Below are 23918 nucleotides of genomic sequence, written 5' to 3'. Positions count from 1 at the left end.
AGAGACTGGAAGGAAAGAGTGCGAAGGAGACCAGCCTGATATACACCCCGATGCAGCCAGGCCTTGGCTCCCAGAGATCAGGAAAGTGGTGGCTTATTTACAGTCCAGGTGTCAGGTAGGCAGACAGCTTGAGAAGCCCAGCCCCCTGTACACTGTGCTCAGAGTCAGACTAAGCAAGCCTAGGTTGTAGGGTTACTTAAGATGCAAATAGCAATCTACATAAACAGGTAAATGTCTGGTTTTGATTAAATGATCACATGTGAAAGACCCATTACAGAAGCTACAATGTGAGATAATTATGGTATCCTCAGAAAAATGACATAGTAATAGAAATCAGGGACTTGTAAGTATATATGATGTATTTTAAATTATAAAAGTAGCCTTTATTTATTATAGGAAATGTGAAAGGTACAGAAAAACACTAAGGAAAAATAAAAACGCTCATTATCCCACCATCCAGTATAAGCACTATTCACATATTGGAAATAACCTTGTGGTCTTTTTTTCCCCTGGACTTTACACATATTTTGTCACAATTACAATCTTCCTACACGTATTGTGTTATAATTTGCTGGTTTTTCATAAAGTAGCATACTGTAAACATGCTTTATAAAATTAAGTATTTTTGCAGCATCACTTTTAATATCTTTATGGTTTTTCACAATATTTTCTTTAACCAGTCCCCTGTTGTTATATTTAGGGTGTTCCCAAATTTTGGCCATCATAAAAAAGTGCACTATTATAGCTAAACTTTGTATCCAATTTCCCTGTAAATTCATAGAGGTGGATGTCAGTGTCTGGCACACTGTTGCTGGGAGGTACTGGGGGTGGGCAGTCCAAGATAGTTTAACAGGCCAGTGTCTTAGAAAGCAGCTCTCTAGGTTAAGTGGTGACTCCCTTCCCCTCATGGGCTTGAAGAGGCCCATAGCTATGAAAGGTGGGTGCTGGGAGGGGAAAGGAAGGAAAGGAGAGGGTACATAGGAATCTACTCACCAGTTAAGTTTCCTGAAAGTTCAGCTGGGCACGATTTTTCTGTGATTACTTTCCCCCAGTGAGTGTGGAGGGATCAGCAATCAGCAGCAAACATGCCTGGTAATTGAAAATGTCAGTGATAGGTGACAGACATCGGAGACCTTTATTTGCTAAATATTTTTGAAATGAAAATTTAACTGTATATAATGTTGAAATACAGTACCCTCATGACCTGAACATAGTGTATTAGAGTTTATGTGAATTGTGTAGGCTTCTGAGTATGTATTTGTGTAAACAGTTAGATAAGTGTTTTGAACATTGTTGACTTAGTAAAAGTTTAAGAGCTACAAGTAGTGTACAAAAGACTCAAAGTGTGTAAGAACTCTGAGACTTGCTAATGACATACCAATTAGAGAAAAGATAGACTATCCCATGAAACTGACATGACACGACAGTGCTCTCGATGAACGTAGTACATACAAGAGGAGAATGACATGGAGGAGGTGAGTGAAATGCCTCCAACTAGTGAAGGAGTAGTACTGGATGTGAATAACAACAAGTTGACAACAGCTGAAGAACATATCTAAAAATATGTGTTCCGCCTGGGAGCCCCGAAGGCCTCTGATGCTTTCCTCACATCTCTTACACCTCCCCTCTGTCTGACCAAACACGCCTTTCATAGTCAAAATAATAAGACAGTTTCTTACGCCTCTAATCTTTTCAATAACCATTAACAACAGGAGCAGTCTTTTGAATCTGATCATTGGACCTGTTAGGTGTTATCTGAGAACAAGATTGTCATTTGGCTTGACAAAGAAATACATGAATAAATGTATAAAATGCCCCAGTGTTTTATTAAGATCTGCCAGAACCCCCTGTGTGACACAGGCTAGCTAGTATTCCTGGTTTTCAGTATTATTGAACCCGTGTCTTTGTGTTTTCATGAATGTTTCAACAAAAACATGAATCAGCAGCTACTGTCTATTACCATAACCCAGAAATCAGAGATTTTTTTTTTACCTCACCTGCATTTTAAATTTTTTAAAAATTTTGGGCTGTCGTCATATTAGAGTTCTAAACATACTTTATTCCTGCTTGTAATTGATTATTCATTATTATATAATGATTATTAAAAAGTACTTCTGTAGGAGTGCCTCCTATGAGGCAGGTGCCTTACTAAGTATTTTTCCTGTATCATCTGTAATCTTCACAATAATCCTTAAAGTATAAGTATCCCCCCCATTACATATTAGGAAACAGAGGCTTGGAGAGGGTAGGTTATTTGCTCATATCTGAGAAACCGTGTAGCCATGTTGTGATTCCAAGTCAGGCCAGCTCAAAAGCCATCTACCTCTCACCTTGTTTGGGGGAGCTGAGCAAAAACAGAGCTGATAATAGAACAAACAAGTGTGTAAAACCTTGTGGAAAAAACCCCAAACTCTTCCATCTTGGATAGCTAGACCGCCTCAGACAGACTTCAGCAGTTTGCCTAATGCTTTATCAGCTTTTCTCCAGTATGTGGTGTTTTTTCAATGTTAAATTCATTGTTTCAGACTTCCTCCCCTCCTCCTCCCCCTTTGATCTTCCAGGCCCTCAGTACCGCCTGGAGAAGCAGAGCGAGCCCAATGTCGCCGTGGACCTGGAGAGCACTTTGGAGAGCCAGAGCGCATGGGAGTTCTGCTTGGTCCGAGAGAACAGTACGTTGGCCTCCTCGCTCCATGCCTGCTTTGTCCGTTGCAGACATGCTTAGGAGTCCTGTGTTTGGGAACACTCACTGGTCTGGCTTCTCTAGGCAGATTTGAAATGACTTTGTTTTCCAAGGCAGATCTCAGCCTTTGTGCCAAAAGTGTGTGCCAAAGTGAAATGATTGATTTTACGCATTTTGGTAAAAAGTCTGCATCCTGTTTAGCACTGTGTGATTAATATTTTTCTGTTAAGCTGTATCTTCCTAAGTTAGGAGCAGCCCTGGAAACAGCTTAGAAATAAATATGAGGCCTTTTCTGAGGCAAAGACTATTTTGTATATAAAACAACTGGCCCTGTCAGTATCACTGCTCAGACTTCTAGTTTTAGAAAATTCTGTTTGCATACTCCTTAGTAGGAGGCAGTGTAGTGGTTCCTAGAGCTATGCTGTAAGCCTTTTTGAAACTTCAGTTCATTTCTTCTTCAGTTTCCGTGTTGTGAATCTTTACCACTCCCTCCTCTATAGTCCCACTGATTCAAGGGACAAGGACGTGAAAACTGAGATTATGGCAGCCAACTCTCACTGTCATTCCTGCTTTGGGTCATTTACACAGGCTATTTCTTCTGCGAGGAACACACTTTCCCCCACTCCAGTTAACTGTTTCTCATCTTTTGTCTCAATTCAAATGTCACATCTTCAAAGAGGCCACCTGTGATCCCCCCACCTCCCTCACCTAAACCTGATCCGTTCCTCACTTGGGTACCCTATTCTATTCTGTCATAGAGCATACTACTTTTTCTTCATTAGATATATTTCTGCTTATAATTTATATATTTTTCTCAGTGATCATTTCATGTCTTATCTCCCCCACTAGGTTGTCAGGTCTGTGAGGGTATCCTTGACCCATAAAGATTGTCCGTCATTATTTCAGCAAATATTCACTCGCCATCCACTACAAGCCAGTACTGAGGGAGCTTAGTAAGTATAGATTGAATGAGTGAATGAATGGCAATTTTTAGTCACTGACCCTCTAAGCAAGACCAGCTTGCTATTCACTGACCACAGGCCCTGACAGCCTCTGCTGGAGAGGCATGCACAAATTTCATCAGGATGGTGAAACATGATCTTTGCATTTAGCAACAGGTTCTCAAAGGCAGAAGGTTGGTATCCCCACAGTCAGCAGCCAGTTATAAGTATCTTATATAAATATACAAGGAAATAAAAATCAATTGGATTCCCAAGTGGTATAAAAATTCAAATAAGTAGTAAACAAAAAATGTTTATCCCTATCAACAATATAAGATAAAAACATTTTAAAGCAACAGTGGAATACTTTTCACCTGTCAGATAAGCTGGGTATTTAAAAAAGAGTCCTTATTGTGGGGGAAAATAGGCTTATTCAAACACCAGTGACTAGTGCAAGTTAATGTAACTGCAAAAGTATCAAGAGACCTAAAAATGTTTTCCCCAGCATTTCTGCTTTTGAATATCTGTCTTAAGGAGAAAAAAAAATCTGAAATGCGATAAATATATATGTATAATGATAGTTGTAAGATATTTATATTATCTAACACTAGAGGACTAGTTAGATAACTTAACGTATATCCCTATATTGGAAAACTGTGCAGAGCACATCACCTTTTGGTAAAGGCAGACCAAGTAATTTGAACAAATTCTCCCACTGAAGGTAACTTAAAAAGCTGATTAAAATACACAAATCATCACCCTAAAGTCATCAGAAAGCACAAGACAGAAAATAATTAATGGCCTATATGTGGGAGAAGATTGAACCAGAAGAACTAAGATCAATACCTAGGAACAATTTTACCCTGACATCATCTGAGGTTTGAGGGCTGCTGTATTTAAAGGAAATTTCATAGCATTCAAATTCATATATTACAAATGAAGAAAGTCCCAAAAAGTAATAAGCTAAGCATTCAGCTCAAAAAATTAGAAAAGAAACCAAATAAAGAAACATCAAGAGAATAAAAGGAAGGAAGCAATAGAAAGAGCATAAATTAAGGAAGTAGAAGATTTAGGGACATGAAAAACAAAAATTAGTTCTTGGAAAACATTAATAAATTACTAAACCACTGATGAAATAGATCAAAGACAAGGAAGAGAAATAACAGAAACAAATGGTAGTAAAATAAAAAGGAATTATACTTTTATTGTCAAGGATCTGCAGTTATTAAACAGGTAATATGAAATTATTTTGAAAACCTCCATACCAAAAATCATGAAAATGTAGATGAAAAGGACAAATTCCTTAAAAAAAAAAAAAAAGTCAACTTACCAAAATTGACACAAGAAGAAATAGAAAACTTGAGTATACCCATAACTATTTTGAAAATTGAGTTCACAATTAAAAACCTTCCCACAAAGAAAAATCAGGCCCAGATGATTTCACTGGCTAGTTGTACCAAACACCTAAGGAAGAAATAACTCCAGTCTTACATCAGCTGTTCCAAAGAATAGAAAAAGAAGTGACATTCTCCAATTCATTTTAAGAGACTATCTTAGTCTTGTTACCAAACCCTAATAAAGACTATGCAACACAGAAAATTTAAATAGATACAAATATCCTAAACAAAATATTAAACTGAATCCAGTATTATATTAAGGGAATAATATAGCAGTCCCAAGTTGGGTTTATTCAGAAGAGTACAAGGTTAGTGTGACATTAGGAAAACCCAGTCAAGGGGTGCCTGGATAGCTCAGTCGGTTGAGCATCCCGACTCTTGATCACGACTCAGGTCTTGATCTCATAGTTGCGAGTTCGAGCCACGCACTGGGCATGGCGCCTACTTTAAAAAAAAAAAAACAGTCAAGATAATTTGCCACAATAACAGGTCAAAAGGATAATCATCTCAGGAGATGTAGAATGTTATTCGGCTCTTATAAGTTGTGTTTACCGAGAGTTTTCACAATGGGAGAAATAACTTTTGGTGTAATATTAAGGAGGAAAAATATCAAGGATACAAAATAACACATATGGACTAATATCTACTATGCAAAAACAAACCAAGAAGAGTAGAAGGAAAATGACAAAATATTAATAGTGGTTGTCTCTGGTTGACAAGATTCTGGGTAATTAATTTTCCTTCCTCTTTATACTTTACTTATAGTTTCCAGAGTTTCTATAATGAACATGCATGACTTTCTAAGAAGTAAACAAGCAATAAAGTTAAGTTCACACAGATAAAGATTACATAAAAGAGTAGCTCTTGGGGCACCTGGGTGACTCAGTCAGTTAAGTGTCTGCCTTCGGCTCAGGTCATGATCCAGGGACCTGGGATTGAGCCCCACATCGGGCTCTCTCTTCATCAGGGAGTCTGTATCTCCCTCTCCCTCTGCCCCTCCCCTCTGCTCGTGCTTTTTCTCTCATGCTCTTTCTCTCTTTGTCAAATAAATCTTAAAAATAAATAAATAAAAAAGAGTAGCTCTTAGTTTAACAATCCTTATGACACTTGAGATCTAAAACCATGTATAGGGGCACCTGGGTGGCTCAGTTGGTTAAGCGACTGCCTTCGGCTCAGGTCATGATCCTGGAGTCCCGGGATCGAGTCCCGCATCGGGCTCCCTGCTCAGCAGGGAGTCTGCTTCTCCCTCTCCCGCTCCCCCCTCTTGTGCTCTGTCTCTAAAATAAATAAATAAAATCTTTAAAAAAAAAATAAAACCATGTGTAGTATTACACCATGGCACACCAAAGGGAGAATTATAACAACACACCCCTTTGTAACTTGCTTATCTGTTTTTGTTTTTGGTTTTTTTGCCTGATTTAAGTGGGTAATCCCTCCCTCCCTGTCATTTTCTTTCATTCTTTAAAGAATTCCAGTTGTCTCACTCTGAGTTAAAATCATTATATTCTTGGGGCGCCTGGGTGGCTCAGTCATTAAGCGTCTGCCTTCGGCTCAGGTCATGGTCCCAGCGTCCTGGGATCGAACCCCGCATCGGGCTCCCTGCTCGGCGGGAAGCCTGCTTCTCCCTCTCCCACTCCCCCTGCTTGTGTTCCCTCTCTCACTGTGTCTCTCTCTGTCAAGTAAATAAATAAAATCTTTAAAAATAAATAAAAAATAAAATCATTGTATTCGTAAAAGAAGCCCTTACCAGCATTTACAAAGGGCACAAGGCAGTCAGTGGTTTGGAATCAGTGGAATATTATAACTAATATTCGTAAAATGGAAGTAAATTATAAAAGCAGTTTATTCCTTTTCTAGAGAAGGTTTTTTAATATTTTGTTTAATTTTAAGTAGAAATTCCATTGAAACAAATACTATTCTCCCACAGCTACATATTAAGAAGTTGGATTGAGACAAAATATTTCAGAATAGAATTTTTTATTTGGTTCTGTTGGTATGTTTGATCAGGACAGGCTTGCTGTCCATAAAGCCGTTTTAGTGGTGAACTAAATTATGAGCGTCTATCATGCAGTGTTTAAGAGACTGTGCTGTTGAGCCAAATTACCTCGGTTCACATTCTGGCTGTGTCACTTACTGGGTGTGGGACCCTGGACAACTTACTGAACCTCTCTTGGGTAGTTTATCTGCCTTCATAAGGTTGACGGGATTCAGTAAGTTTTAATAATCATAAAGCCCTTAGAATGGTGCCTGGCACATAATAAACACTCAATAAATGTTAATTATAATTAATAGATAAAACAGCATTCTGTGGCTGACAGAGCAGATGGGCACAGATGTGGAGGTCTGGAATCATAGACCTGTCGGGGCCCTCAAGGAGATGTGTGATGGGGGGAGGAACTGATACAGAATGGAGGGAGGAAGGGGAGTGGAGAGCAGGCAAGTCTGTAAGTCTATGTCATAAGACCAGAGAACTTAGAAGCAGGGTACTTGGGTGCCTGGGTGGCTCAGTTGTTAAGCGTCTGCCTTCGGCTCAGGTCATGATCCCAGGGTCCTGGGATCGAGCCCCACATCGGGCTCCCTGCTCGGCGGGAAGCCTGCTTCTCCCTCTCCCGCTCCCCCTGCTTGTGTTCCCTCTCTCGCTGTCTCTCTCTCTCTCTCTCCATCAAATAAATAAATAAAATCTTAAAAAAAAAAAAAAAAAGAAGCAGGGTACTTTCCACTCTTTGTTGTCCCAGAAGAGATGTATACATGTATACCTTATAAGTAAAACCATTTGATTGAGCATACTGCCACAAGGGTTGATATAAGCCTTTCCGTTTTTCTTCCAAGGAGGGATGGTCATAACTTTTTATACCAACCACATCAAAAGGTGTTTCATAAATTACTTATTTAGGCCTTCTATTGTAAATACATGTTGTGCTAGACATTTTGCAAACGCTCTCTTATAATTTTCACAACTACCCTAACAAGATACCTTTCTAATTGTGGAGAGAGGTTGTGACTTGTGCAAAGTTAGCTAGCCAGTGATAGAACCAGAATTCTAGGTCAGCTGTCTGATTCCAAAGCCCACCCTGAGATTGTTGATAAAATAAACTAAATTTTCAGTCCTAAGAATTGTGATGACAATTGTCTTACACACTATGAGAGAGAAGCTTGCTAATGAAGCTGATATGACAAGAGTTTCTGCCTGGGGACTGAGAGTTAACATTTGTGCTTGGATCTTGGCCTAAAAAAGAAAATGACAAGCCAAAGTCCTTGAGCTTTCCAGTTTGGATTCTTGTCTGATAATCTACTATATCCTTCAGCCAACTGTCTGCCAGAAGCTGGAATAAGACCAGAAGGAGGCATGGAGTACATTATGGAGAGGATGTAACGGTAGAAGACTTCCATTCTTGTCCAAGCATCTATATAAATCCTGGCACCTAACTGAGCCTCACTTTCCTTTTGTGCCAAATGTTGCCAGTGACCTTTTCTCTTACCCACTGATCATATGTAGGTAGCCCACCCAGGTCCTTAGGAGAAAAATGCAGCACGAACCAACTTATTCTTTGCACAACTTTAAGAGAGAAACTCGGGAATTTTCCGTCATCAGGAAAGCAGGCCTGAAATTAAACTGGCTTCATGGAGTACCAACAAAATGTCAGACACTGTCTCTTTACTGTCTGATCACTCAAGAGTCTGTCCTTGTCGCGTAGGGCTTTAAAAGTTATGCCTCCGCAGCCTCTAACGTCAGGCCAATCAGGTCATTTCTCTGAGCCTAAGTTTCCTCTGTAAATGGAGGTGGTTGAATCTATTTCACAAGGGTTTTTTGAGGATTAAATGAGATACAAGTTCTGTCATTATAATGACCTTTTAGGCCACTGTGCTCATCATCTTTATTTTATAGAAGAAACTGAGGCTTTAAGGGGTGATTTGCACGTGATCGCATGAATAATGATTGGGGGTGGGAAGCTGGAAAACTGTATCTTCTGTCCAGTAATTCTAGTGCAACAGTTGAATCTGATTATTTTATTTTCCTTTTTTTTTTTTAAAGATTTTATTTATTCATCTGAGACACAGAGATACAGAGAGAGAGAGCATGAGCAGGGAGAGAGGCAGAGGGAGAGGGAGAAGCAGGCTCCTCACTGACTGAGCCAGGAGCCCAATGTGGGGCTCGATCCCAGGACCCTGGGATCATGACATGAGCCGAAGGCAGACGCTTAACCATCTGAGCCACCCAGGCACCCCTGATTATTTTATTTTCTAAGTAGAAGTTGCCATACAAAGAGGCTTCGGTTGTTCTCTAGATGTCAGGTCAACCTCCTTTGACCTCCTTTCCTTTTCGAGGAGATCTTCCATTATTTCAATGACTGAGATCCTCAGTTTCCTTAATTTAAAGCTATCCTGAGGAAGGCCTCAGCTCAAGGTGGACAGTCACCTAGATAAGTGGACTGTGGGAGGGGAGAGTATCTCTGGCTCTCAGTCTGTGGGAGGCCTCTTCCAGCTCCTTTAGATTCCCCTTGAAGATCAGAGGAGGAGGCAGCTTCCTGTACTCAGGAAGTACTTACCTCAGTCTGATCACTGATTCCACTGGATGGATTGACCCATCCCCCCACTCTGGACTGTGACCACCCCCACCCCTCCCCAGGGCAGGGACCATCTGGGTGCCTGTGGCCAGGTATGGTTCATTACCCTGGAAGGAGTGAGCCTCCCAAGTCCCTGGCATCAGCAGGCTTCTCACTAGGGCTCCAGGGGACAAGTACGTGATAGCTTTTAAATACAATTTGGGATTTGGATGAGCGTCCACACCCATATGTTTCTTCATGGATGTACTTGGGCTCCCCCCCACCACCGCGGCCTCCCACCCCCCAGTACTACTAAATAAAAAGGAAGGCAGGAAGCAACCATAGGCAGTGAATGACTCTTTGCTAATCCTGATGTATTTCTAGTTCCTCTTCACGGTGCTTATTCATAGTGGGCTGATCCCTCCTTCTGTGTGTGCTCTGTCCCAGCCCTGGAGACTCCCTGGTGGTTCCATTTGGCTTCTGGAGGCATTCTGCAGCTACAGGTTACTAATGTCTCCAATTTCTATCATGTGACTTAAATACCAAGGCTTTAAGCCTCTTTTATTATATAGCACAATATATATATTATATGGCATATAAATGCAAAAGAAAATGTGATCATGCAAATAAACTCTATTTACAAATAGAAGTGACCTGTGGTCTTCATGGTTTGAATTTTAGGTTGAATTACTACCAAAAGCCAGTTATGTGTCTGACTTTGGGGGTGGGGGGAAGTGTTCACTATAAGGAATTTTTGTACAGGTGAAGGTTTTTTCCATATGGTTATGGGTAACAGCTCCCTGCATTGCTGCATGCTAACAGAATTTAAATGAAACAGAAACATTGTCCCCGATGTAAGAATACCTGTGTGTTTGCGCCTCTTGCTTTCTGGTTAATGTGGACTGGTTGGTAATGTGTTGTAGTAGACAAAGCAAGGTGTTTGCAGGCACTGTGTAACCTTAGGCAAGTCCTCTGTGAACTTCATTTTCCCATCTGTAAAATGTGATGGTAATCCCTATCCTGTAGGGCTGTTAGGAGGATTAAATGAGATTGTGTGTACTAAGAGCGCATAGTGATGTGTATGCACAGTGCAAGTGTTGGCCAAGCCCAGTATGTGTCTGTCTGTGTGCCTGAGACACAGGACACACACCTCTGCCCAGACACCACAGCTAGTCTGTGCATGTGTGTGGTGGCCTTTTCCCTCTCTGTTATTCCTGTTTTCCCACTAGCTCTTAGACTTCCCACAAGCCCCTTTTGGCAATGGCCAGCACCAAGGGTGGGTGGTACCTTGGCCAAAACCAGTGCTGACCTGTACCAGAGACAAACTTGTGCCCTGTCCACACCTACTTCTTCAGTAATGAATGTCTGAACTATACTCTGTGGGCTGGAAAATTCCACATGAATTGCATCTTTCGCTCCCCCCCTTTTCATTTTATCATTAGGTAGTAATTAGTATTCAAGGGAAATTGGTCTTAATATATTGAAATTGGTTAAGTGCATTTAGACCTGTACCACAGCCAATGTCTTATTGGAAAATGTAATTGGGGACTCTGTGTATGTAATTAATTGAATTACAATTAAGAACTTTCATTAAGCAATACACTGGTACATTAGAGCAGTAAGGAAACATGTTTGACGAGCCACAAACCCTGTATGGGCTCTAAGTGAGGGCACAGGGATTTGCATCCCTCTGGTAGGCTCCTGGCCCCAGAATCCACCCTGCAGCCCCTGAGTAATGGTTTGGTAATGCATCAGGTGACATTTCTTCAGTGATTCCCTAATGGGAGGTAGGGTACTTCTAGCTTGTGTGCCCTCAGTCTCTGACTCCAGAGTCAGAGAAAGAGAGACAGAGATGCCTCAGTGTTGATCATATATTACAGTTCTTAGGTATTTTGTCATGTAAATTGTCAAAAATGCCCAGGCTCCTTTTACTGTGTTTTCAACAGTAACAAAGATACAGTGGAGGAAGAGAAAATGATGGGAATTCTGTCATCAACCTAACTTCTGAGCAAACCTATAATGAACCAATGGTCCAGACCCTTGGATGGTCATGCTTTATCCTCTGAAAGGTGGTTGGTTTCATTCTTGGCACAAATGGGTTTATTCATCCCCTAACATTGATGTTGTCCCCCTCTAGGCCAGTCACTGTGCTTAGAGGGTAGAGAGGAGCCCCATACCATGGAGCCCAAGCTGTGATAGGTGCTACAAAGGGTATAAAAGAGTTATCTAGCAGGTGACTGGAGCTGGTGAGAGGAGGAGAAAGCTTTCTTGAGGAAGAAGAGAAAGGAATTAAGTCAGTTAGTAAGGGAAGAATGTTCCAGTCCAAGGGACTGCTCATCTGAAGGCCTTGAGAAGGAGCTTGACCTGTTTGAGAATGAATGAATGAAGTGGAGTGAAATGAGCAAGGGTGAGAGTGCTGGAAGTTAAGACTGAGGGATGCGCAGCATCTAGAAAGCAGAGCCTAAAGGCCCTGGTTCCGTGTTCTGCTCTTTTTAGAAATTCTACAAACCGGAAACTGTTTCTTTCTGATCACCTTATAAAACAAGATTACCCTGATTTATTGAGGGTCTGAATTCTCCCTGTGGAAAGGCTCTGACTCCAAGAGTTTAATCACTTAGGCCCTGACAGCAAGGATCCCTACCCTGGTTGTAGCATGGAACATTCAGCGAAGGGCATATCCTACTGTGTGATCCTGATGGCTTTGGCGAGATTACTGCAGAGGGCCTGCATGCGCGCATGTGTGTGTTATAGTATATCACCTATTGATTAGTTTTTAGAGACCAGCAAAAATGACTAGTAGCCAAAGGGAAGTGTTTAATAGAAGAGAAGTTTGGGGCTTATGAGGCTTTAGGGACTTAAAAGGCCTTTGGAAAAAAAAGATGTGATGGATGTAGAAAGCAAAGGGAGAGTTTTTCTCCTTGACTCACTTATGCAGCCAGCTTTGAGTCTTACAGAAAGAACGAAGAGAGTTAGGTTTTATCCCTGATTCTTTGTTCTGGCAAGGCCAGGCATGATTGTGTTCTCCTTAGATGCTGTTATGGACCATGGATTTGGACACTCAAGCCCATCTAAGGAACATTTTTACCCAAAGGGCTATGTGGTGATTAAGGGCACATTTTTGGAATTAGACAGACGTGGGTTCAATTCCTAGCTCCAGCCTTTGCTACTTGTACGGCTGTTCTAGCAGGGTGACATTCTAAGCCTCATTTTTCTCCCCTATAAAAAGGGGATAATAATGTGCAACAAAAGGGCATTGGGAAAATTAAATGAGATAGCATATCTAAAGTGCCGAGCATGGTGTCTGGCATATGGTAAACACTCAGTAAATGTTAGCTGCTCTTGTAGTTGTTGTTGAAGCAGGATCCCAGTCTGGCGGGTTGTCCAAATGGAAAACTAGGAATGGTGTATTAGGTTCTATTAACCAAGGTAAATAGAGGGATGATGTATGAACTTGGGTACTGTTATGGTTAACCTGTGTTGCATCAAACTTCATTCATGCCACCAACAGCGTTTATTGAATATCTGCTATGTGCTCTGTAGGATAGAATGTTCCTGCCCTCAAAGGAGCTCATTGTCTGGAAGGGGAGAACAGATGTTTATCACACTTATCATTAGAGCCTTCAGAACTATAGGGTTTCAGGAGAGGGATCAGGGAAGATTCTAGACTAGACCTTGAAGTGTATACATTTTAAAGAGTGGGAAGGACATCCTGGCCAAATGGTATAACCTGAGCAAAGTCCAGTTTAGCTGAAGCAGGGATTGTTCTATGTGGGGAATAGCAATAAGGTGTCAAGATAGAGCAGGGCAGGGGTGCCTGGCTGGCTCAATCGATGGAGCATGTGACTCTTGATCTCTGGGTTGTGAGTTCAAGCCCCATGTTGGGGGAGAAAAAAAGAGTAGGGCAGAAGATGGTTTATTTCCTCTTCATTTACTTATTTATTTATTTTTAGATTTATTTTTTGAGACACGGGGGAGGGGGAGCGTGCCCATGGTGGGGTGGGGTGGGGTAGGGAGGACAGAGGGAGAAGGAGAGAGAATCCTCAGGCAGACTCCCTGCTCAGAATGGAGCCTGATGTGGGTCTCGATCCCAGGACCTGAGATCATGACCTGAGCTGAAATCAGGAGTCATCCCTTAACCAGCTAAGCCACGTAAGTGCCCCTATTTCCTCTTCACTTAGTTGGTTATTTGTACAGCAGTATTTTACTCTGTGCCAGGCCCTGGCATGGATACTGGATACTGTCTCTGCCTTTGAAGAATTTATCCCCCTCCACCTCTGGACCATTTTATTTTCCACTATTCCCCTTCACACACTCTTTGCTCCAACCCAATGCAGACACTTGCTGTTCCCTATATATGTGCTCACATTTTATGGATTTCATGTTTTTCCCATACTACTCCCTCTGTGGACTGCCTGTCCCCTTTCCATCATCTGGGAATCCTGCCATCCTCCTGTGTTCTTGAAGCACTCGCACAGTCCCACAGCTGTGGTGGGTGCTGGGTGACTATTTGTGAACCTGCTAGGATCAGTCAACCTCATCATCGAGCTATAGAGCATTTAAAGGGGAGGATGTAACAAAGGCCATTGTCTTCTGGTTGAGTTCTAGAGTTAGCATAGATCTTTTTGGAGAAGGGAGATTGAAGTTGCTTTAACTTAGAACTAGATTCAAGCTTTTTGACTTGGTCTAAGACTTACTGAACCATAAAATGAAGTTTGAAGTCCTGTGTAGTTTCTATCTATGAACAAAGGCATCTGCCGGTAGCATACAGTGAGTTCATCTGAGCTTTGATTTAATGATTAGCGCCCATTTGTCTGAAAGGAGGTCCCATATGTACCTCTAAGTGTCTCCCTCAGTTTCAGTGAAATCACATATACAAAAACACTTTTTAAACGTAAAACAGTATTAGTTATAATTAGCCTTGATCCAGTCACCTGACGGCAAGCCTGTTACTCTTGTAACGTATATCCAAGATTTCTGTTTGTGTTTGTTGTCAGTTATGTAGCCATACGCAGCTGTAACTGCACTTTTACATCTCATCATGATTGTCCAAGTGGACATCCAGGCACGGCATAAGAACCAATAAAGGGTCCCGCATCGGGCTGCCTGCTCAGCATGGAGCCTGCTTCTCCCTCTGACCCTGCCCCCTCTCATGCTCTCTCTCTCATTCTCTCTCTCAAATAAATAAATAAAATCTTTAAAAAAAAAAAGAACCAATAAAGGCAGTGGCTCTGAAGCTTCTTGTCTTAGACCTCTTTACACTCTTTAAAATTATTGAGGACCCCAAAGAGCTATTGTTTATTGGGTTATATCAACTTATTAGGAATAAAAACAAAATTTTAAATATTTATGAATTCATTAAAGAGTAATAATAAATCCATTACATGTTAACAAATTTTTATGAAAAATACCTGTATTTTCTTTTGTTTTGTTTTCCATTTTCTTTCTCTGAAGAGTGTTTATTTTTGTTCCATCAGGAAGATAAATTATTGACTGATCACCTGAACCAGTGGGCACTGTTTTATATATGCTTTTGCAAATTTCTACAATGTCTGGCTTTATAGAAAGCATCTTGATTTTCATATCTACTGCATTCAGTCTGCTATAGTATATTGTTTCAGTTGTAGTATATGAAGAAAATTTGGCCTAACATAGATATGTGGTTGGAAAAGGTAGGAGTATTTCAATAGCCTTTTCAGAGAATAGTGGATATTAATTTTCATTAATATACCGAAACTCAAGTGATTCTTTTTTTAAAAAAGATTGATTGATTGATTGATTTTTAAAGCTTTTATTTATTTATTTGACAGAGAGAGACACAGCAAGAGTAGGAACACAAGCAGGGGGGAGTGGGAGAGGGAGAAGCAGGCTTCCTGCGGAGCAGAGAGCCCGATGCGGGGCTCCATCCTAGGACCCTGGGATCATGACCTGAGCCGCAGGCAGACGCTTAACAACTGAGCCACCCAGGCGCCCCTCAAGTGATTGATTTTTAAAGATTTGTTGCAATGTGGAATCAGAACCATATCAGTGAACTTACACACTTGTTTTTACTTTGTAAGATAATAGGCATGAAAAGGGCAAATGATGTCTTACTGTTAATATTGTGAAAATATTATTGAGATTATGGACCCCCAAAATGGTTCTTGGGGATCACCCCTCCAGTGGGTCCTGGACTGTACTTTGAGAACCACTGATTCAGAGTTTACAGTTACCACCTACCCAGGCTGTCTCCTTGTTGCTGCCTGTAGGAAGGTGGTGAGGCGGGAGGGGAAGGAGAAGCACAGTGGAAGGAAGGTGGACTCGAGTTCAACAGATTTGTCCCAGCTCTGCCTCTTCCCAAAAATGGAATCTTGGGCAAGGTTTTGACCCACTCTTAACCCTTGATGTCAGAGTTACGATTTGAACCTACGTCTCTGAACTCTATGTCCCAGGTTCTTTCCAATGTTATTAAGTCCCAAGGCTACTTCCCAGCCCTTGGCGCCCTCAGCACCTCCTCTTTCTTTCTTTTCCTTCCTTTCCTGCAGACCCTAGATGTTGCCTGCCTACTCCTTCCCTCTACCCGCTCTTGCTCCAGCCTGGTTTTGCCATTAAGATAGGTGCCATTCCTGTTTCCTCCTTTCTACCTCTTTCCTCTAGATAGCTAGGCTCCATCCCCTCTTAGATTTTGTCCCACAAACCTTTACAAATTGCAAATGGGCTCTCTGTCATTCTTCCAGAGCCTGGTGTCAGACCATCTGAGCGCACTGGTGCTCAAGTCACTTTTAGGTCCCACCCCAAAATTTGATCTATCACAATACATCTTTGAGTTATTGCAGCTCGAGCGTTTTGACACGATACATTATGGTAATCCATGGCACATAGAGACATTAACACTCCCGACTTTGACAAAATACATTGTGAAGTCTTTGAAGGCACCATTACAATTTATCTTGTCATTCAGGAGGAGACCCAGTTCAGCATTAATGTAGATGAACACAGTGTGGCTTTTGTTTCATTTAATTGCTTGTGACCTTTTTAATTGCTCATTTAACAAAATACCAAAGGGTTATGTTTCAATTAAATTAACACTTTGGGAGTGGTTTTTTTAATATGTTTATTTCTAAGACATTCTGGTTTTCTCTCTTTTTTTTTTTTTTTTGACTTTGAGTAGATAAAAATGTCTTCTCTTGAACAGAAGTGGGTTTTTAAATGTGAAGTTGCTTTTTGTAATAATTTTAACATGCAAATGGTATAGTGCTGATATATGGTTGGGTTCATTCCTTTCTGGAAGGATACAAACAGTAAAGGTATACATGCAAAGTCTTTGAACTTTTCTCCTCCAAAAACATGCTTTTGGTATAATGCTCTGCTTCGATATAAAGTATCTGTTGCATGCACCATTTATTGGGTACTTATCTCTGCCTTGTACTCTTTTCTTTGTGTTCCTCATAGCAAGTCTGTAAGCTCCTAAAGATCAGGAACCCTGCCTTATCCTCACCAGTGTGCCTTCATAGTCTAGCATCCTGCTGGTATGGGGAGAGTCGTTGCAGGTTATATGGGTGACTGATCTATACACGCACACATGCCCCCTCCAAGCAATGGCACTCCTAAGCCTACTTGGAAAAATGGCTGTGTAACTCCAAGACCAGTTCATCAGATGACCTGCTTGGGGGTGGGCAGCATGTACTGGAAGCGAGCACAGAGATCTTCCTTCCTTTCCTATTCTCCCAGGTGCTGTTGCCCTTTTAATCACAAAAGCAAACACGCCGCTTGTCATCTGGGGCAAGGCTCAGAATTTACCCAAGTATGAGGGGGGCTTAAATCCTCAAATGGGATATGAATTTACACTGTTGGAGAGTAGAAGGTCAATGCAAGAAGCATTAGTGTGTTGAGCCAGCTCCAGCTATGTAAGTCTTGAACAAAATTAATATAAGGAAATTGACAAGCCTTGCTGGTTATTCCATAGCTTTAAGACCTCTACTAAAATCCTATCATCTCATCTGCCCATTATTAACATTTCAGCAAAATATAAAGTTTTCATTAATCTCCCACAGCAAATTTAGGAGTGAAAACTGGCACTTGTTTGAGCTTTTAGGACTACATTAGCTGGTGTATTAAACAAAATATGTCATTCTTCAGTAGCTTCTGTAAGAAGCTAAATCAATTTCCAGCCATATTTATGCACCACTTTATCTAAAAGCATCTGAATTATCATTTACAGCTAAGATGCTTTATTAGCAGCTGGCATTGAAATTGCTCAGTAAAAAATTATATGTCACGTTATAGTAATTTTTAAATTGGTTTTAATCCAACATCATAAAATGTAAAACTCTTAAGTGTGGGTTTTTTGGGTTTTTTTTTTCTAGTAATTGGCATTTTAGCATAATGAGCTGTTACCCCTTTCCAAATCAAATACCTGCAATATTTAGAAAATACTAATTAGTAAAGAAAACAGAAGTTCTTGAGCTAAGTTGTATCTAATAATGGCATTTTCTCAGATAAGATGGCTTTAACTGATTTTTAAAACATGAAAGGATTTCAGTATTTCACCAAAATTCTCCACAACTCTCGTATTTAAAAGGTTCTAAAAATAGAAACAAACGTATCTCCGCAGTTCTGTTTCAGTGGAGTGTGTATTGGGGAAAATGAACGATTATTTGAAATTCTGTAAATTCTAGCCAGCATCTTGGTTTAAGAGATGGACATTACCCAGAAGACAGTAGTACTTGCAATGATGGCACCTCTGTCCAAAATTACAGGTGTCCCAAAGAAAGCTAGCAAGGTTACCTAATGGCCCTTATAGATGTTGAGTGCAACTCTTCTGATCCTAGTGAGGTGATATCGGTTAAGTCATTCAGCCTCTCTGATCTTCACCTTCTTGTGGACATGGCAGCTGTATTAATCCAGTAAATTTTTATTGAGCACTTGCTTTATCCTGGGCACTAACAGGATCTAGGCTATAATGGTGAGTAAAGCAGTCACTCTGCTTGCCCTCTTGGGGCAGAGACAGATAATGACTAGCTGTGACAGCATTCTGCAGGAAAATGCTGGGTGCAGTGTCGAAAAGAGCTGTACTAGACTTGGGGGCCCGGGATCAGGGAAGCTTTCCCTGGAGTGTCACTTGAGCTAAGTTCTTCAGGAAGAATAGGGAGGAGACCTGGAGGAATAGGTCAGGAGAGAATGAAGTGGGGAGAAGTGTGACCTGGGCAAAGAAGACAATATGTGCAGATGCTCAAAGATGGGACCATATCACGGACATTCAGTGAATGGCCCATTAAGGGTGAGGCTGCATCTTCACTGTGGGGAGAGCATTATTGTAGGGGCTGGAGTAATTTTAGCTGGGAATAATTGCAGGGTTTGGAAATCGAATGCACAATTCCTAATAAATGAGTCCAGTGTAAAGGCATCAGAAACCAACTTTGACTTAAAAGCTTACCTTGTAAGCAATAACTGTGGGAAGGAAAAGCATGCAATTGTCAGGCTGCCAGTTATGTAACAGAATTTTCCCATTTTATACCCAAACCTCGAGTTTTCCATTCCTCCAACTCTGTCCCAAGGAGTTCTGTCTGGATTCCCCTGTGGGCCATCTCTGGGTGTTCCACACAACAAGGCTTAGGGCACCTGCTCTGGTCGGCCTCTGCTACACAGATGCTCCTGTCCCACTGGTGAAGGGCACCAGCAACTGCACCTTCAGAAGACCACAGTTTAAACTCTGGGGATGGGAGATAATTTAGCTGTGCTTAGTGTGGCCCTGGGCACATGACTCTACTTCCCAAAGCCTCAGATGCCTCATCTGTATGATACAGAAAATCAGTACCCACCGGGTTGAATGAGGCTTAAGTGCATGTGTAAAGTGCTTAGCATTCATACACACTGGTTCTTTATGTTATTTTATTTTATTTTTTATTTTATTTTAATTTATTTTCTTTCTTCAGCAAAATTTAACAGGAGCACACCAGCTGCCTGTAGTGCTTGCAGAAGATACAGAGATGAATGAGAAACTTTACTGATTGTCAAAAAGCTTCCAAATTAGGCCAGACCAACCACTCAACAATTTTAGTGCAAGGTTGAATGCGGTCCTTTATGACAGTAGAATAAAAATAATCGTGACTGCTATTTATTAAGTGTATTTTGTGTTCGATTCTTTAAATATATTTGGCATTCTGTGCATGGTAAAAACGGGGGTTCAGAGAGATAAAGTCACTTGCCCAAGATCATATAGCAAGTTAGAGGCAGAGCTAAAAATTGAATTGAATTTTCTGGCTCCAGGGTCCGGTATAAACCAACTGCTATGGAATTCAGGAAGTGGAGTTTGAGCTGTCCTGGGTAGAGTTTTGACAAGTCCAGGGTAAGGCAAGGGCCCAGAAGTAGAAAAACCTGGACTTGTGTGCAGTCTGAGGAGTTTGGGAGGAACTGCAAAAGGTATGGATGAGAAATGACAAGTAAAATTGAAAAATTATGTTTCAGCCAGATTATAGACAGCCTTGATTGCTTGGCTGAAAACAATGCCTCATTCAGGAGGCCATGGGAAGTCAGGGAAGATTTTTTTAGCACAAGCCTTCTTATTTGTCCCCAGTATCACATATCAGAGTACTGAGCGTGCACAAAGCTCTCACTAAACATTGAATGAGTGAATAAATGATCAAAGCTTTAGAAAGCCATATGAATCAGAAAGTCCTGTGGTGGCTGGATTGCAGAGAGTGCCTGGTGGCCAGAAGGCCAGTGAGGAGACTGTTAACAGCCGTCCAAGCAGGAGCAGGCTCATGCCCACACCAGTGGAGACTGGGGCGCAAGACAGGAAGCTGATGAACAGACAGTTTGAGAATCTTGGAAAGCATGAGAATTCTTCAAGAGGGTGGATTACTCTTATGATCAGAAAAAGTATTATTAGGAGAAGAAACAAGAAGTGCGACCACCCATGCTTTTGTGGTTTTAACTTACTCTCGTGGAGATGGAGAGCTTCTGGCAAGCAGCAGTTTTTCTGTCCTTGCGTATCCCTGCTGCCCAGCCAAGGGCCTGCCATAGAATAGGCAGTGTTTGTGGAATTAATTGTTGAATGATGAATATGCTACCATTCTCTGTTTACTGGAATGGCATTATTAAGTCATCACTCAGCCTTTTCTTCTCCAAATTAAATAGCCCATATTATTTTAATTTATCCCAAAGCATTTTAAGCAGACACCATTTGCCAAGCCTCATGTATCTTTATGTGTTAAGCTGCTTTTTCCTCCCCAGGTTCAAGGGCAGATGGAGTTTTTGAGGAGGATTCACAGATTGACATAGCTACAGTACAGGATATGCTTAGCAGCCACCATTACAAGTCATTCAAAGTCAGCATGATCCACAGACTACGATTCACAACTGATGTCCAGTTAGGTAAGTGCATGAACTAATGATGGACCGGACCCTTTGTATCAGTGGTCAGCATGGAAACAGGGAATGAAACAACATCCAACTTTTATGTGACCTGAATGACTAACGGTAATTTGTTTTCAGAGAAAATGTTTAAACAGTGAAATATAAAGTACCTCCTTGTCCCCACCTGAGTGCTCTGTCTTGTCTTCTTTTTTATGAAGCAGAAGATTAGAAATAGAACTAACTTGAGACTCTTTTCAAACTGATTGACTTCTGTGAAGTTCCATAATTCTTATCATTCTGTAATTCTCTTACATGCTATCCTTAGAACTGCTCTGTAGCTTTGCACTTGCCTTTTTTTGCTCAGGTGAATTCATTGCTTATTCATTCATGCCTTTTTATTCAGGAAGCTTTTTAGTGATCTCGGAAGTTATATTTGGATCCTCACCAAATAATCCAGAATTAACTTTCAATTAATATTTGGGATTAATTTGTTCCAATTAAGTGCTAAATTTCTGTTTTGACTTACACATAACAGGAGTAGAAAAAGTGTCATCGTAGTCAATATTACATCAGCAGCCCGGCTGTCATTTACAGGGACCTGCTGTGTAGTAGGCCCTGCGCTAAGTGCTTTACATACATTTCTGAACTACCTAAAAGGTAGGTATTTGTACCTTCCCCACCTAGCAAAGAAGGTAAATGAGGTGCCAGAGAGGTGATGTCTCGTGCCCAAGCTCACACAGCAGGTAGGTGGTGGTGTCAGGAGCAGAACACTGGTCTGGCCAACTCAAGTGCATCTGCTCCCTAAGAAAGGACACTGGGAGGAGCGGGGAGCAGTTACGGATGCCAGGCTTAGGGAGCTGACCTGCACCCTGGCTCTGCCACCTGCCTCTGCCACACCGCCCCTTCCCAGGCCTCGTCTGCTTGTGTGTGAAGGGAGGAAGTTTGCATGCCAACTCTGAGGCCCACTAATTATAGGTTTCCCACAAATGCTCTGTATGTGTCTCATAATAAAGTCTTTTGCAGTTTTGGTGTTAGTTTGGCTAATTTGTAATAAGCCTCAAAAATCTTCGAATTAAAAAAAAAAATCTCTTCAAATATTCCTCCCCAACCTGACTGACTGGAGCTTGAAGCACACTGACAGGACAGCTCAGTTAAGTCAGAGAGGGGCATCAGACTCACAGCAGCTCTGAGTCGTGGCTCTGCCGGAAGTCAGCTGCATTAGGCAAGTGTCTTCATCTTGCCGAGCCTCGATTCCGTTCTGTCTGCATGGGAGTATCAGTAGCACCAAATTCTTCAGATTGCCTTGGGGGGCAAGTCAGATAGGCCATGTGAAGCACTTAGCACGGGGCCTGGCGGGTGGCAAACTTCCTGTAAATGAGAGCTGTTAGTGGAACACGCAGAGGACAGACTCTGGAGCTAGAAGCCAGGGTTCAAACCCTGGTTCATTTATTAGCTGCATCACCACAGGCAAATGGTTCAGAGCCTCAGTTTCCTCATTGGTAAAGTGAAGACAATAGTCCCTGTCTCATAGATGTGGTACTTAAGGGAATGAAATGTCCTCACACATGCAGAATACTGAGGAAGGCACCTGGCACGTAGCAAGGCCTCAGTAAACACCAGCTGCTAGGATGATGGTGATTCTAACAGACTGACCTGATGAATTAGCACCCAGGAACTTTGAACCAAACCATAGAACCCACCTTTTTTCTCCTTTCTGGGCCTGTTTCAGCCTCCTCACAAAAACAAACAAAATGCTAAATATCTAAAATGGTTTTAAAAAAATGCTTATTTATAATGTTGATTCTTAAAACATAGAAATCCCTGGTGTCTTTCTTCCTGGGGCTGCTTTTCCTGGTTCTTCTCATACAAATAAAAATAATGAGGCTGTTCAAAAAGAAGCTAGATTCAAAAAAAGGGGGAAAGATCCATACTATATTATTCTACTATATAACATTCAAAAATACACAAAAATAGTGTTGGTGCTATAGTGGTAAACGTAACTGCCTTCCAAAATTACACAATAATCTATTGTGTGGAAGTAATGATGGTGGTTATCTAGGGGGAGAGGAGGCTGTAGTGACTGCAGGGGAGTCTTAGGACGCTGATAGGTTTCGTTTCTTGATCTGGGCACTGATTTGATTACGTGAGTGTGTAGACTTTGTGGAAAAATCAAGTTATAGATACTCTTAGGACTCATGCACTTTCTCTTGTATATTTCTAATAAAAGTTCACTAAAATAAGAATTCTACTCAGACATCTAGTTTGTGTTTGCCTGCAGTACCTTCCCAGTAACAAAGGAGTGAGTCTAGTTGTTTTTTTTTTTTTAAAGATTTTATTTATTTATTTGAGAGACAGAGAGCACGAGAGGGAAGAGGGCAGAGGGGGAAGCAGACCCCCCGCCGAGCAGGGAGCCCGATGTGGGACTCGATCCCAGGACTCCAGGATCATGACCCGAGCCGAAGGCAGTCGCTTAACCAACTGAGCCACCCAGGCACCCGAAGTGAGTCTAGTTTTAAGAAACCCAGTAAGTAGTCTGGCTGCAGCCAGGGTACAAGGTAGGGATTTTCCCAGGTGAGCATCATCAGTAAGTCCACGGATTCCCGAGGTAAAAAAGCAATGCTTTGGAAAGATAACCAAGATCGTGGGCTTCTTTCCCACACATTTTACCAAAGGCAAAAAAGCCAAATTTTCAGATTCTGACGTGTATATTCACTTAAAGGAAGAGGCCCACAAAAGGATCTGTGGGAAGAGCCCTAGTCTGTAGTCAGGACTGGGTTTAAATCCCGCATTAGCACTTACATGCAGTGTCACCTTGGACAAGTCCCTTCTCTTTTCAGTCTTAGTTTTTGTCATCTATAGAATGGGAATTATAACATTTACCTTTCAAGATAGAAAAAAAAGTGTCTGGCTTATAGAAGCTCTATTCTGAACAGAGGCTGGCTTCTCTTAGTGTTGCTAGTATTTCACTGTTCCCTGTTTTGCCTATGGCTTTCTGTCCTGTCTACCATCTTGAAATTAACCA

General features: G+C 41.4%; 1 protein-coding gene across 6 annotated transcripts in view; it reads left to right on the top strand.

The window, feature by feature from the left end:
• MAPKAP1 (MAPK associated protein 1) overlaps positions 1-23918 on the top strand; it is a 246813-nt gene that overhangs the window by 181768 nt on the left and 41127 nt on the right. For all 6 annotated transcript variants that reach the window (XM_021691308.1, XM_021691306.1, XM_044920481.1 and 3 more), the window contains 2 exons: positions 2562-2669; positions 20774-20914. In XM_021691308.1, the coding sequence (XP_021546983.1) occupies positions 2562-2669; positions 20774-20914 (249 nt within the window). The remainder of the gene's footprint in view (positions 1-2561; positions 2670-20773; positions 20915-23918) is intronic.

Source organism: Neomonachus schauinslandi, chromosome 13, assembly GCF_002201575.2.
Source record: "Neomonachus schauinslandi chromosome 13, ASM220157v2, whole genome shotgun sequence".
Taxonomy (NCBI): Eukaryota; Metazoa; Chordata; class Mammalia; order Carnivora; family Phocidae; genus Neomonachus; species Neomonachus schauinslandi.
The sequence above is the reverse complement of the archived record's forward strand: the minus strand, read 5'-3'. Positions and strand labels throughout refer to the sequence as shown.